At 38.8% G+C, this 15,879-nt stretch overlaps 1 protein-coding gene across 1 annotated transcript in view; it reads right to left on the bottom strand.

Moving 5' to 3' along the window:
• Nucleotides 1-3,642: 3,642 nt before the first annotated feature.
• The window catches only part of armc2 (armadillo repeat containing 2), a 190,101-nt gene continuing 177,864 nt past the window's right edge, over nt 3,643-15,879 (bottom strand). The window contains exons 19-20 of the mRNA XM_039747898.1: nt 7,736-7,896; nt 3,643-5,512 (exon numbers count right to left, since the gene is read on the bottom strand). Coding sequence (XP_039603832.1) covers nt 5,358-5,512; nt 7,736-7,896 — 316 coding nt within the window. The 3' untranslated portion in view covers nt 3,643-5,357. The remainder of the gene's footprint in view (nt 5,513-7,735; nt 7,897-15,879) is intronic.

Raw genomic sequence — 15,879 nt, 5'->3', positions numbered from 1 at the left:
TTGCCAGCTTTCACCCTTGTGTGAATTTAACCATGCACAGCCTTGAGGAGGAGGAGGCTGCAAATCATGTTTTGTTTACTAAATCTCATTATATAAAGAGCAATTATTAAAAGTGAAAAAAAGCAAGAAAAAAGTTTTGCTAGGGTTTTTTTCAAAAAAATCTGAAAGCTTGAACCAAGTCTATTTATAAAAAAAAAAAATAGACTTTGTAATGTAAACTTTCACATGTAAAATGTCAGCATTAGTGACATTTTTAAATAAAGTTAATATGGGAGATGCATGTTTTTTGATATTTTGTTTTAACATGTTTGTCGTGTGTGCATTTTTCAGCAGTTGTCAGTATTACACTGTGTGCCACATTAAGGTCTATTCCCATAATAAGGTGACATGAAAAGTGGTGTGAGGAAGAGTCCAGTCACTTGGAGGACCTGTTGGTTTATTTAGCAGCCATTACCACTGCTCCCTGTAGTTCCTGTTATGCCAGGGGTGTCCAACTCCAATCCTAGAGGGCCGCAGTGTTTTCATTCTAATTCTTCTCAATTAGTAGTGTTTGGCTGCTACTGAACTTCTTTTTTTGCACCTTAGTTTTAATCGACTTGACTCGGACACCTTAGTTTTGTTTTTTTTCCTTAATTAGCAGCCAAACAATAGTGAGACATAAAATAAGCTGCCACATGACCAGCTCACCTATGCCCACCACACATTATCAGTCTTGGTACTGTTGATCTATTCCGGTCACCAACACATGTTGGCAGTGTTCTTAGGAAAAAAACAGAAAATCAACAGTCCTGGAAATGCCTACTGTGACAGAATGAGAGCAGCAACAAGCCATTGAATTAAATAACAAATTTAATTAGCAAGAATTGGCTTCTAATTAAGAAACTGGAGTTTAAAGCCCTAATTTAGCTGGTCACCTGTAGACTTGGTTCACATTTCATATCTGTTTGGCTGCCGTTTAATTAAGAAAATCAATTCGGAGCACCGAATCCTTAAAAGCAGGGCTTTTACAATGAAGGGCAAATGTGTTAATTAGCAGTGAAAACTGGTCATGGATTAGGAAAAGGGTTAGAATGAAAACCTGTAGCCACTGCGGCCCTCTAGGATTGGAGTTGGACACCCAAGTTTTAGTAAAAACTTGTGCAGTAGACTAGACTTAAATTCATAGATTTCAGTTAACCACTTTATTCCCATGGGAAATGCATACAAAACTGTCTTTTTGAAATGCTTTGTGCTAGGCAGATGACAAGAGGATATTAGTCTCTGGGATACCCTAGGCACTTCACTAAGGCTAATATTTTATATCTTCTGGATTAGAGTATTAATAGAAAGAGGCGTATGTTAAAGAGTTCTAAAAGTTCATTTTGCAAAAGCAGAACAATAAGCCCTTAAAGAATCTCATATGCTGCATTCAAATGCTACCAGTTTGTAAAAGTGAAGCTACCCAAATTGTTGTAATACTGAACTTTCTGTTGTATTCAAGTGTGTAGAATAAAGCTTAGGAGAACGGATCCTACTCTGTTGGGCCCTTGAGCAAGACCCTTAATCGCTCCGGGGTGGTATACAGTGGCTAACCCTATACTCTCCAAAGGTCATGTGAAAAGACAATTTCCCCTTAGGGATTAGTACAGTGTACCAAATATCCCTGGTCAGCCAGAAATTACATTTTTTGGTTGAACTCCATTTGTTTATTTTGCACTTTACCTCCACAAACAAACAATGCAGTCGTATCTTTGATTGCTTTTTTTTTTTTGTGTCGGACCAAATGACAAAATTACACTCGTGTGTTTCTCTGAATAGTTTTGACTGGAAACCCATATGAATGCATTGAAGTGGGAAGGTGAAATGTCATAACTTGCAGCGTCAAATAGTCCAAGTAATATAAGTATATAAACAGAGCCATAATAACACCAGTTACAAAATGTGAAATATTGATCTGTAATTTTTATAACAGGCAAGTCATAATGTGTACATTGAAACAAAGCATGAACAGAAACAGCTGTGTAGAGGGCAAAAAGGGGCAATAGGATAACCACATGATAAAGGTGAGGTAATTGTGGTTTAACCTGAAAATCTTCCACCACAGCAAAACTAAGCATAGTGACAAGACACAAGGTGGTTATCCTTCATCATCAGGGTTTCTCTCGAGCAAAAAGTTTCAGATGCACTGTCCAAGATGTTCTACAACAGTACAAACAGGCCGAAAAAAGAAACAAGAAATGTAGCATTACCTGGAATTACTTAGGAGAGACAGAAGCAAGTAAGACCATGCGAAAGTGTACAGTGGGGCTGTGACTAGTTCTCAGACAGGCCTGGGAGAACTGACCACACAAGGCCTTCAAAAACTGCATGCAAGTGGATCTTTGAGCATTGCTATTTTTAAGGCAAAGAGGACTCACAGGAAGTATTGGTTTCATTGATGTTCATTTCTGTTCACAGCACTTTCTTAGAAGTTAATTGATTAAGAAAAACTCCTCATGGCACTGTTGTTGAAAACCTTCCTGAAGACTTTTGCACAGTACTGTTCTGGTTAGTCTTCCGTTTTATATTGCAGTAAATAAATTGGGGCGGTATGTCATCTTGTTTTCCTTTTATCGCCATATGAACTGCACCAAAGAAAGTAGGTCAAAATAAGCAAGATGATAAATGTCTTATCTTGATTCACTTAGTTACTCCTTTTATCAAAGTGATAATGACCTGAAACTGCGGAAACTAGCAGTCATCCCCATTGGAACGGCTGAAACCCTGGATAACCTTAACAAAACTGGGTTTATGAGGGCTCACCAGTGGGTAGTGGACATGTACATTCCACAAGTCCATGAGTGCAGTAAGGGGAAGCACAAAGCATACGTATCCTCTCTTTGGGAAAGGCCTGCCTTTAGTGACAAGACTGTAGATACGATGTAAACTTCTGTGATGGCCTGCAGGAAACATTCACTTCATTCCTCTAATTTATAGTCTGAATCCTTATATGAAATTTATATGTGCCACTTGTACTCCCTTTATTTGATCTACCAATGGGGGATCCAGAAATCTGTGGTTTTATTTGGAGATGAGGGAAAAAAAAAATGGATGTCCGTGTTAGTCACCAGAAGAGCACGGACCCCTAGGGTGGCCAGAGAACTGTATTACTGTCTGATGTAGGTTTCCTTCTATAAAGTGCATGAAGTGCACACTAGGTGACAATCTTCTCACAGCTACCCAGTAATTTTATTCTGCACACCAACTGCTGCATTGGACTGCCACTTACAGTATTATTGTACATTTATTTGACTGCTGCATATGGAAATTATGGGACCCTGAGTAAAGTATATTTATACTAAAACAGAAATTTGGAGACTACTACATTTTACTATAATCAGAACAATTTGAAATTTGATCTGCCTGCACAGTTCACATATCACATGCAGCATTTTATTTAATGGAAATCTGATGGGAACATCGAGTTTCCTCCCAACAATGTTGCAATGTGTATCCAGTTTGTTGAGGACATCTACCTGAACAAAACAGAATGAAACCCTGGTGAGTAAATTCACAGAGGCCTTGTAATATTTACAGTCATAATCAAGGTGTAATATTAGAACACCAGAGTGTAATTTGAACTGGATTTTAAGCTCACCATTTTAACACTTTTTGAAATGACAGTAGTGATAAGCTGCTTGTGCATTTTCTATATGTTTGTACTACACCTATCATCCACAGGGCACACCTTCACCTCTTCTGGGCCAACGCTCTTGGGTTAACTGCACAGTTTTGGAAATGTGGAAGAATGTCCGAGTACCTATAGAAACAGGGAGAACCTGTCTGGTCGAGACTGACTGCGACCAGGTCAGCAGCAAAGTTAATCACTGCAGCGTGGTCAAACCCTCAGAAGATAGAAAGCAGACAATAGTCATCCCATGAAATGCTGAAAAGTATGCAGGAGCTACTGGAAAGGAAAAAACTCAAACTTGAACACTGGAGACATACTCACAGAGTCGTTCCAATACAGCACCAACTTTTTAATGCTTTAAAATTGTGCGTCCCTGGGCAGGTACATCAAGCAGAAGGAAAACAGCATCTTTCTTTTGAGCTTTAAAAATACAAAAAACTGTTTAAAACTGCACTGTTGTACAGTTAGGCCTGTGTGTCTACCAACCATTTTAAGCAGGTTATCAGTGAAAGGCACTTTTAAAAAAGAATTCCTGGAATTTAGACTTAAAGGAATATTATGAGACTTAAGAAAATCAACCTATCAGATTTTAGCTCTGAAAAACATCATCAATCGTTAGTTTTATATTAAATGCCAGGTCTGACGACAAACACGAAGACTCTGCCAGTTATTGAAAGCCCATTCTCCAGAGCCTAATCCAAAATGTTTAAATTGAACCATGAAGGGGATCTGCACGATTGACATCGCTACAGCATGAACCGAGGCCATTTACGATGCAAGTTCTACCGAGTAACTGGCTTGTAACAACACACAGCGTGGCTCATGTGGGCTTTGGAAAGCTATTTTTTTTGCTGGCCTTGACGATTTCTGCTTGGAATGAGGCTGGCATCAAAATGTTTGTTCTTTTAATTTAAAATTACACATAGTAAAAAAGGACAAGACTTTAGAATAGCTATTACACTACTGGGTATTCATTTAATAATATTACAATAACAACATATTTTTGGAAACAATTTCATAATTTAGGTAAATGACAGGCAGGCTGAGATCTAAGTTTTAAAAAGGCCTGGCTTAATACACTCCACCAAGAATGAAGCCATTGTAGTGATTAGCATTCCAAGGCACTTAACACATACGCAGCTGAAAATAAAAATGTGTGTGTGTGTGTGTGTGTACATACATACACACACACACACATATACTGTATACAATATAGTTTACAAATGGAGCACTGGCAGGGGAAGTGACACACTCGGGGTCACACAGCATACAGTTTCAGGCACTAGGCCTTACTGCCTGCCTGAAGACCATTTATTTAAAAAATGCAATAATGATGATAATTCAGTTTTGAGTTTAATAAAATATACATCTATTTAAATACATACTGTAGCTGGATCAGTTGACATTTGTTCCATTGATGTGTAGTCAATATAAGTGAGAAATGAATTTGTCCATTTTAATTGTGCACTTGCATATTTTTAAATATGACGTAATCTCTTTGCTCATATTCTGAAGTCTCTTACACTGACACTGTTAACACTAGAGGCCTTATTCAAAGAAATTGTTTCGTTTAACTTGGATTTTCTCCTTAAAACTGCAAAAATCACTTGACTTTCAAGAAATGTTCATGGAAAGAAGCAGTTTAAATTTTTAAGGGAAAACAGGCCAGTGTCTTTCTCTAACCACATTCCTAACCATGTATACACCACTATGATGGACCTGGAAGCGGTTCCAGGAACGTGTAAAGAGTTTGGATTCTCTTCACCAGCTGCTGAGCCACTGGCATAAAATCTTTCTCCCAGCATGCCTTGTGAACATGTCTCAAATCTTCATCCGTGATGTACTGTAATGCAAACTCCTCTTCTGAAATGACACAAGAAATACACAGGCTTTTTTGAAAAAATAGAAACTGAAGCATATCATACAAAAGAGAGGAGAACCACATTATGGTCTTGTGGAACTAAGTTCATAAAGAGAAGTTAGTGATAAAAAGCATATTTGCAAAGATGGCTGTTAAGTTTTGGACAGTTTTAACAACAGATGCGTATTGTGCATAATCTTTAGTGTGCTTAAAAAAACAAACAGTTTTACAGTAGAGAAATGGAAAATGGTGGGGGATTCTGGAACAGATTTAGGAAAGCGCTCATTAGAATATGAAGGCGAGAAAATGACCCACATGTTATTTTGAAATCTAGTTGGTAAAGGTCACTCTCCAAGACTTTTACACAAAGTAATAAATACAGCCCTTGGACGCACCAGTTGGTTTACATGTGATACAGACACAGACACCCTTTCAAGGGATGAGCACAGCTTGGCAACACACAGCTAGGGGTGACTTGACGTGTTTTTGGAAGACAGATACCTTTTACATGGAGTTGAATTGGTTCTGCTGAGACTTCTTACATTAACTCATTCATTTCCCTTTTTAATTGAACATGTGGGTTGAAGAAATGAAAGAATGGATAGACAGTTACTTTATTTATAAGCCAGAAGAACTGAACTTCAGAAAATTGTGTAACACAGCAAAGGTCATTTTAAATGTTTGTTGTGCTGGTGACACCTGAAAGCTCAAGGGTCTCAAACCTAAACCTTTAAATGTTAGCTTTTATGTTACAGACACATGTTTGAGATTAATAGTTAATAGTTAAGAATAATAATAAACTTGGTGCATGCTAAATGTGTGTATCAGACAACACAACAATGGTAAAAAAACAGAGTGGGTGCCTGATTTCCCTGCGTAGGGCTGATTCCTTCTACTAGTGCATTTCTGTTTTTCTTTACAAACTCGGAACTAATAACTTGTTGTTTTAACTTCTTATGAAACGATCTGTGACACAAGACTGTGTCAAAACAATAGGCTGGTTTGTACAATATTTCATGTGCCTGAGTACAGAAAGTGTAACATGACCCATTTTCATCAAGTCCTATGGACAAAGCAGTTTGTAGCTCCTGGTTTTGGGTCATGGAGCTCTCTTATCTGTTCCATAAGCCAACATTAAGATTGTTAAGGCTACATGTTGTAGGAGCCTGCATTTGGGAGGCAGAGAACAGCAGCTCTTCAGTAATGAAGTCATTTTCATGGAATCTTCTTAAATATAGTGAAGATGAGTCCCTGTTAACAGCTTAATATCATGTGTGGAAACATTTAGTAAATAAGGTTGGTTAACATTACATTTCATATATGTACTGTGCCCGTTACTGTATGTGCTCAGTGATGCATACTGTTCTCTCAATTGCTAAACATGTACAGTAGTACTCCACATTTATTTCACAATAGCGACTGAGTAGGCTTTTGTTTTAAATTGTACCAACACATTCTAATACATACTGCATAAGCACAAGCACAAAGTTTAGGCCTTACATGAGACTCCCAAGTGATCAGGTAACATTTTGTTTCCTTACCTATTCTACATATGTAAAGAATGGTCAAAATGCATTGTCATTGCTTACAGTGTAAGAAAAAAAGAACACTGCACATCTGCATATTTATCACAAGCTCTTTTACGGACATCGGGATATGAGCAACATAGAGGCAGCATTTTGACAATATTTGCAAAAAGCAAAGAAAAATGAACACTCTGATACTGCGATACCACCTCCTGACTAAACTGTAAGAGCCAAAACAAATACCCTGAATAGTGTCAATGATATCTATCTACTTTAGCCAGTTGAAGGACTTTAGACAGCAATGTGCAAAAGCAGTTACATCATGTTTGGCACTTAAACAATGTAAGCATTATTTCTAGAATCATGGGGAGAACATTTGTAGCAAACTGGCCAGTAATTTTCATAGCAGCTCAACAGTTGCATTTCAAGACATTGTTTTTTAATTTCCCAGTGCAATTATGAAGAGCTGTTCAACTTTTCTCTGCGTTGCAGAGTTCTACAAATTTGCATATAACATCAATTTTAATAATTATATTAGTTGTCTTTCTCAGTAACTCATACCTCTTACCATTTATGATTAATGTACATTTATGAAATGAAATATTCGAAAATGAATAGCTATACTAACTGAATATTACATTGCCTTTGTTTCTATTACTTTGCCTTCCCTTCTCCATTGTAAGTGTCTTTTATACTAACCCAGATAAGTAGTGAGTAGCTGCAACAATGACTGAGCCTCTTCTTCTCCAAAAGACACTTCAGCCCCAGTTATTCTCTCACTGTAATTCCAGAGGGTTTTACACACCAAGCTGGCAAGCTGCCAGTCTGTAGGTCCAAAGTCTTTCAAGCAGTCTATTAGCCTGTAATGAAATATAGAACAAACAGCTGTCATAAACATTCCAAATATCTTTATTGGACATGCCATAGCAAACATATGGCACAAATATTAGTACTTTACTTATTCCTCATGACAGTCATCCAAAAAACTGTTTGTTTTTATTAATTCAAATTTCCCTAGTAGACTGGTACTTAGTGTTGCCTTACCATGAGATGTTGCTTGTACTGTAGGCTTATGCTGCAATTCTGTTTATGCTGCCTCTTCTGTAAAGCATCAACACTAGATTGTGAGAGGTCTCCTCTTGTAAGATATAGGAGCATATGTTAATGGGACATTGGGGCCCCTTCTCTAAGACATTTGATGAGGGGGCAACAACAGATTGAGTAGGTGTATGAGAAGGTTAATCAAGAATTGTTTAAATTAAGGAATGGGGTCAGGAAGTTTAGGTCAGGCCAGGTTTACAACTTCACATAAATGTAACAGACAGTAATATTAATAAAAATATACAAGATGATAAAATAAGTAATACATTACAATTGCTTACTTCAGTGTTACAAGTACCAAGAATACAACATATGAGCTAAATTCAAAGAATGGGGAGGAGTATAATATAGTTATACCTATCTGGGTATACAGTATATTATTTCGGAAAGATAAGCAAAAAGGAAGAAGGCTGGGGTGTAGCCATTTATGTGAAACTGAATGTGTGCCGGCTTCAGAGGGTTGATGAGCCCTGTCATAGATGGGACATTTGGATTCAACTAGGGAGCATTATTGGTAGAAGTCTGATATTAAGTTGTAGACCTTCAAATTGCTCATAATTGTTTCAAAATGCTTATTTTTGCTAAAAGTTTAGATGTAGATATTGTAATAATGGGAAACTTTATTTACCCAACAAATAACTGGAATAGCCTTACAAATAATGGAGCACAACAGCAGGAATTCATAGATGTAATCTGTGACTGTGTTTGAACACATTATGTTAAAGCAACATTGGGAAGAGAAGCTTGTCTAGATGGATTATTCAGGAATAATTAGGATAGAATTTAAGTGAGTACAGATGATCAAAACATAAGGATATAGTGACTATAATATATTTCATCATGTATTGGCAGAGCACCTATTTAAAAACTAAAACTGTTCAACTTCAGAACCAAAGCAAAACATAAAAAATAACTAACTTAACGGTGGAAACAGTTGAAAAGTAGTGGAGCAGTTTTATAAGCATTTTACTTGAAATGCAGGACAAATCCATCCTGAAATACAGAAGCAGTAAGAAATTAAACAGAACTCCACAACAGATAAATAAGGAGATAAAAGACTGCAAAGAAAAAAAAAGCTGTATAATGTGTACTGAACCAATCACTCCAGTGTAAACTGGTGGCTTTGGAGACAATGAGACCAATGGTTAGAAAGATAATTAGGAGTGTTGAAAGGCAGTTGGAGATGATCATTATAAAATATAAAACAGCATTTTCATAGTAGAAGAATGGTCAGTAAGAAGCTGAAATATGTTAGGAATGGTAAGGGCAAACTAAAATATAAAGTTTTCGTTTTTCTTAATTTTTCAAGTGTGAAAATGTCAAAGACCTTCCAGCAAGACTCTGTGATTTAAAAATTATAAAGAAAGAAGGTCTGCTTTAAAAGTTTAAAATGCTTAAATCAAACAGGGCTACATATTATTTATCTTTGAGTGCATTTTGAGGCTTATGAGTACACACATAAACAAAACTCATTGTGCAATGGAGAAATTACCAAAGACTGGAGGCTAACAAGGGTGATCAGGCTGATTCGACTAACTATATGTCAGTATACCCAACATGCATACCTGAGAAATTAACTAAAGCAATTGTTAAGGAAAGATTGAACATCATTTGATAAGAACTGATGTTTAGAGATATTTTTATAAAAAAGCAACAAAAGCATTATGATCAGAAAGGTGCACAGGATAATGTTTTCAGTATGCTGATTTTTGGAAAGCCTGTGAGAGGCTTGTTACCAAACTAAAAGAAGGGAAAAGTACAAGACACACAGAAGATAATAAAAGTGGTCTCTCTCAGTGGCTGAGACCTCTCCACTTTCTAATGTGCAGTATATAAATAATCTCCATAAGAATATAAATAATAAGCTGGTTAAATTTGGAAATGACAAACTATTTGTAATGACAGATAATCTATAATCAGACAAATCATTATAATTGGAACTGGACAGAATTAAGAGTTGAGCAAATTTATGGCATGTAAAATTTTATCTAAATCGAATAAACAATAAGTGATTTGAAACTTGAATGCACACCTTATATTAAGGACTTGGGTATCCTAGTGGACTATTCACTTTCTACACCCAGACAGTTTAGAGAAGAAATTAATAAGGCTTACAGTATGTTACATTATAAAGCACTTGTGTAGGGTGCATGAGACCTTTTGTCTGGAATACTGTGTAAGTTTACGGTCTTCATATTCCAAAAAACATAGCAGTGCTAGAAAAAGTCAAGAGAAGAGTGATAGGGCTGACTTTAGTATAGTGAGAAATGAGCTATGAGGAAACATTGCTAGAGTTGAATATTTACAGTATAGTCAAACAAAAATTAAAAGGTGACATGATTCAAGTGTTTAAAAATATGATGGGGATTAGTAATAGCAGATTCCAGCTGTTATGTTCAAATGAATTCCTCAATGAGAACATCGGAACAGAGATAAGCTAGGGAAGGGTGAATTTTGCACAAAGTTTTTCTACACACAGAGAAACACAGACACATGAGATAGGTCCATCAGTAGACAGTAGCAAGTTTAAGACATTCAAAACTCGAGTGGTATTTTGGGGTTATTGATGAACTTTGTTGGGATGAATGACCTGTTCATGTCAAAACCTTTGTAATTATCTTTGCACACTGGAACAATACCTGAGCAAGTGTACTTTGTAAAATTCAAATTCACTGAAAAGTAATCAAGTCAATTGACTAAATAAAGAGAACAAGATTGCATGTTATGTTCACATTAGCATTACAAAAATATAAATCACATGGGGCTACTTCCAAAAACAAAATTATTACAAATAAGTGGCCTCTAGTACCTTAATGAGATATATGTACACTCTCTTAAGACCTACACATCACGTATGTAACTTGACAGATTGTTCCCATACCTATTTACTATATGTGAAGAATTTTATGTCTTAGATGCACATTGCCTTTATTTCCACTGGTGTCTTTGAGTATGATATTCACTATATGAATTTTGCTAGATCATCTTTATTGATCCCTTTGAAAATTAATTTCAATTTCCTTTTAGTCAATCAAAGCAGGCATGACCTAAAGTAATACTATTGATTCATGTTGATTTATTTCATTCCAAATACTGCTTGTGTTTAGGAGTGGAGATTTCTAAACAGAAACATTTGGGCTGTTTTTTTTTTTCTAACTGCATCTTGTCATTTGTTTGTATGTCTTTTATCCATAACTAGCAAAATACCCGCGGTTCGCAGCAGCTAAAATAAACCTTTTTAAACTGAGGGAAAATATACCAATAATTATTTGTTAAGGATCTCTTTGTATGCCACGTTGTCATTTCGGCCCTCCGGTTGTAATATGACCAAGCTGTGCGCTGAGCTTACTCTTGAGCTTGGAACGTACAGTTGGCCATGTGAAAAGTAATCTTGTCTCAAATCTCACAGCTTGGATTGCTGCTGTCATAATCGGTTTGAGTTTCATGGTTTGTTTCAATTACGTTAGTATTTGCAGGACTTGTGTTCATGTGACATTTGGCATCTGTCAAGCATTGTAAGCATACAGCTGGTTTCGTCAATCGATAACTTCACATCCAGCTTTTGAGAGTTTAAACACTCATAACATCAAAGTGTCAAATCGTCACCTGTGAATCTAAAATGTTTAAGAGGTGTCCAAAGGTGTAAAATATTTGGCCATTTCGGTACACTTGAAAGCGACAACTGAACAATTCAGCGGCAGCCATCAACTCACACGCAAATCTATAGGTGAAGGGCTTAAGCATTTCACTCTTATAGTTCTCCTGTGTAGTATAATTATCTCCTGTACCGTCATCAGCCCACACCTTGAACCTGTCCCAGTCATTCAATACATAAGACACAATGTTCCTTCAGATATTAAGAGTGAGCCTGATATGGCCGTGCAATATGTAACAGAGAATGGAAAAGGCAGGCGTCATCTCTGGGCATGGAAACCACTCAGTAAGTGACAGTTCTTTGATCGATGGTGACCACCTCGATAGACATGTTAATGGTGGTACGGTTGGGACGATAAAGGAAATGGGTACCTGAACAATGTAAAGTAAGTCTAAAATACCTACACAATAACTATAATCGTAATAAACGAACAATAAAACAGCGGAGAAGCCGTGGATTAAATAAAAAGGCTGCAGTTATCAGCAGGGAGACGTGAATACCATGGCGAAGCAAGGAAGGAAATGAAGAGACTGGAGCGACGGATGGCCTTATATAGGCAAGGAGCCAGCAACGTGGGAGGCATAGTGATGGGGGACCCAATGCCGTCTCACACGGCGACCGAGCTGCAGGCTATGGACATATATATTTATATGTAAGTAGGATTCAGTTAGCGTTGGGAACCCGCGTACCAAATTTCTTGAAGATGAGCCCATAGGTAACAAAGACCATTGGAAAGTTCAATATGGCGGCCGACAGTGGCGTCATACCACCGAAATAAGTACATACATCCGTTTCAGTTAGTGCAGGGAAGCCGCCTACCAAATTTTGTGAAGATGGGGCCATAAATAAGAAAGTTTAACATGGCGGACGTTGTCGACCGTTATGACCGTTACGCGTAGAATTTTGAAATGAAACCTGCTTAACTTTTGCAAGTAAGCTGTAAAGAATGAGCCTGCCAAATTTCAGCCTTCTACCTACACGGGAAGTTGGAGAATTAGTGATGTTGGAAAGTTCAATATGGTGGCCGACATTGGCATCATACCACTGAAATAAGCACATACATTGGTTTCGGTAAGTGCAGGGAAGCCGCCTACCAAATTTCGTGACGATAGGGTCATAAATAAGAAAGATTAACATGGCGGACGTTGTCGACCGTTATACGTAGAATTTCGAAATGAAACCTGCTTAACTTTTGTAAGTAAGCTGTAAGGAATGAGCCTGCCAAATTTCAGCCTTCTACCTACACGGGAAGTTGGAGAATTAGTGATGAGTGAGTCAGTAAGGCCAACAAAGACCATTGGAAACTTCAATATGGCGGCGGACAGTGGCGTCATACCACCGAAATAAGTACGTACATCGGTTTCGGTTAGCGCAGGGAAGCCGCCTACCAAATTTCATGAAGATGGAGCCATAAATAAGAAAGTTTAACATGGCAGATGGGAAGTTGGAGAATTAGTGATGAGTGAGTGAGTGAGTGAGTGAGTGAGTGAGTGAGTGAGTGAGTGAGTGAGTCAGTCAGTCAGTCAGTCAGGGCTTTACCTTTTATTAGTATAGATTATATCTCATTCAATGCAGTTAGGTTTAAAATGTATGTATATTTGGACCTCCTATTTGTTCCTGTTTGCTGTTTTGTTTGCTGAAAGAATCTACAGTGACATAAAAAATAAAATAATTTTGATCTCACTATGCCTTCTATACATTGATTGCAATTACAGATTAACTTCTGAAAGCATAGCTTCCTTCCTAGTGCTGAAGAATTTCTCAAAATGTAATCTGTTTCATTATGGGGCCTCATGTATAAACTGGTGCAAACACGCAAAAATGTTGGGTACACCTGTTTCCACGCTCAGTTCAAGAAGAATAAAAACTAACCTTGGTGTAAAGCTATGTACATTTTCAAGACAGCCTTAGACCATGTGCACGCATTTTTCTGCTAGGTTTTGCAAATGGGCCGCACCCAGTGTCAGAGCTGTACTACTGTTTCAATGTCGTTTCCCTTTCTATTTCAGATTCGCAATAGTGGTGTGGGATTTATCAAATACACTGGAATTAATTGCATATCATTTACAAATTTAAGGCACTTGATTGTAACCATTCTGTAACAATATAATGATACACGGAATGGCCAATCTATTCCAACTACCACAGCTACTTTAGCATTGTTGCTCTTAGTGCATTACTTAGAGTATTTTAATCCATTTTATCTGTGTGTGGTATTACAGCTGCACAGCAGCTGATTGGAAAGCACTACAGCGAGTTGAGTCAAGAGTGTAGAGGATTATTGGGATACAGCTTCCAGCCCTGGAGGACATTTAGAGCACATGCTGCAGCTTCAAGGAAGGCCACGACTGTTATTGCACAACCAGAGCCACTTTATGAATTATTTACACTGTCTGCACTATTTGTACATGTATAGTATACTTATGGATTCATATTGTGTATGTTTTATTGTTTTTTATCATATTATATTTTTTTCTATCATTTAATAAGAAAATAAGCTTATGGAGGAGTTGCATATTGAATCTTATGGACCATACAATGACAACAAAGGAATTCAATTCAATTCAATAGAAGAGAGCATGTATTTACAGATGATTATGTGTGGCTTCTAAGTCAATTTAGATTTCCATAAGCAATCCTCTTGGAGCTGTGTGCTGTTAGAATACTAGTATGTATACTTGTGGAGTCCAACTCTCACTGCAAACGGGTTCGACTTACTGCCGGCAATGTGGACCAAGCTCTGACACCGGTTGTACAGGGACCGAACAGCCCTTATCAGGGGGTCTGGTACTCCATAGCCTTAGAGCACCCCCCACAGGATTCCCCCGAGGGACACGGTCGAACGCCTTTTCCAAGTCCAGAAAACACATGTAGACTATTTGGTCAAACTCCCATGCACCCTGCAGGACCCTGCTAAGGGTGTAGAGCTGGTCCACTGTTCCGCGACCAGGACAAAAACCACACTGTTCCTCCTGAATCCAAGGTTCGACTATCCAACAGACCCTCCTCTCCAGAATCCCCGAATAGACTTTTCCAGGGAAGCTGAGGAGTGTGATCCCTCTGTAGTTAGAACACACCCTCCAGTCCCCCTTCTTAAAGAGGGGGACCACCACCCCGGTCTGCCAATCCAGAGGCACTGTCCCCGATGTCCATGCGATGCTGCAGAGATGTGTCAACCAAGACATTCCTACAACATCCAGAGCCTTGAGGAATTCAGGGCGTATCTCATCCACCCCCGGGGCCTTCCCACCAAGGAGTTTTTTGACCACCTGAGTGAGCTCAGTCCCAGAGATGGGGGAGGCCATCTCCGAGTCCCTAGGCTTTGCTTCCTCATTGGAAGGCATGTTAGTGGAATTGAGGAGGTCTTCGAAGTACTCCCCGCACCGACCCACAACGTTCCGAGTCAAGGTCAGCAGCGCACCATTCCCACCATATACAGTGTTGACACTGCACTGCTTCCCCCTCCTGAGACGCCAGACGGTGGACCAGAATCTTCTCGAAGCCGTCCAAAAGTTGTTCTCAATGGCCTCCCCAAACTCCTCCCACGCCTGAGTTTTTGCCTCAGCAACCACCAAAGCCGCATTCTGCTTGGCCTGCTGGTACCTATTAGCTGCCTCTAGAGTCCCACAGGACAAAAGGGTCTGGTAGGACTTCTTTTTCAGCTTGACGGCATCCCTCACCGGGTTCGGGGATTGCCGCCACAACAGGCACCAACCACCTTACGGCCAAAGCTCCAGTCAGCCGCCTCAACAACAGAGGCATGGAACATGGTCCATTCGGACTCGATGTCCCCCACCTCCCTCGGGACGTGGTTGAAGTTCTGCTGGAGGTGTGAGTTGAAAATACTTCTGACAGGGGACTCTGCCAGACGCTCCCAGCAGACCCTCACAACACGTTTGGGCCTACCGTGCCTGACCGGCATCCTCCCCCACCATCAAAGCCGACTCACCACCAGGTGGTGATCAGTTGACAGCTCCGCCCCTCTGTTCACCCGAGTGTCCAAGACATGTGACAGCAAGTCTGACGACACAACCACAAAGTCGATCATCGAACTGAGGCCTAGGGTGTCCTGGTGCCAAGTGCACAT

Source organism: Polypterus senegalus, chromosome 3 (assembly GCF_016835505.1).
Source record: "Polypterus senegalus isolate Bchr_013 chromosome 3, ASM1683550v1, whole genome shotgun sequence".
NCBI classification, from domain to species: Eukaryota; Metazoa; Chordata; class Cladistia; order Polypteriformes; family Polypteridae; genus Polypterus; species Polypterus senegalus.
The sequence above is the reverse complement of the archived record's forward strand: the minus strand, read 5'-3'. Positions and strand labels throughout refer to the sequence as shown.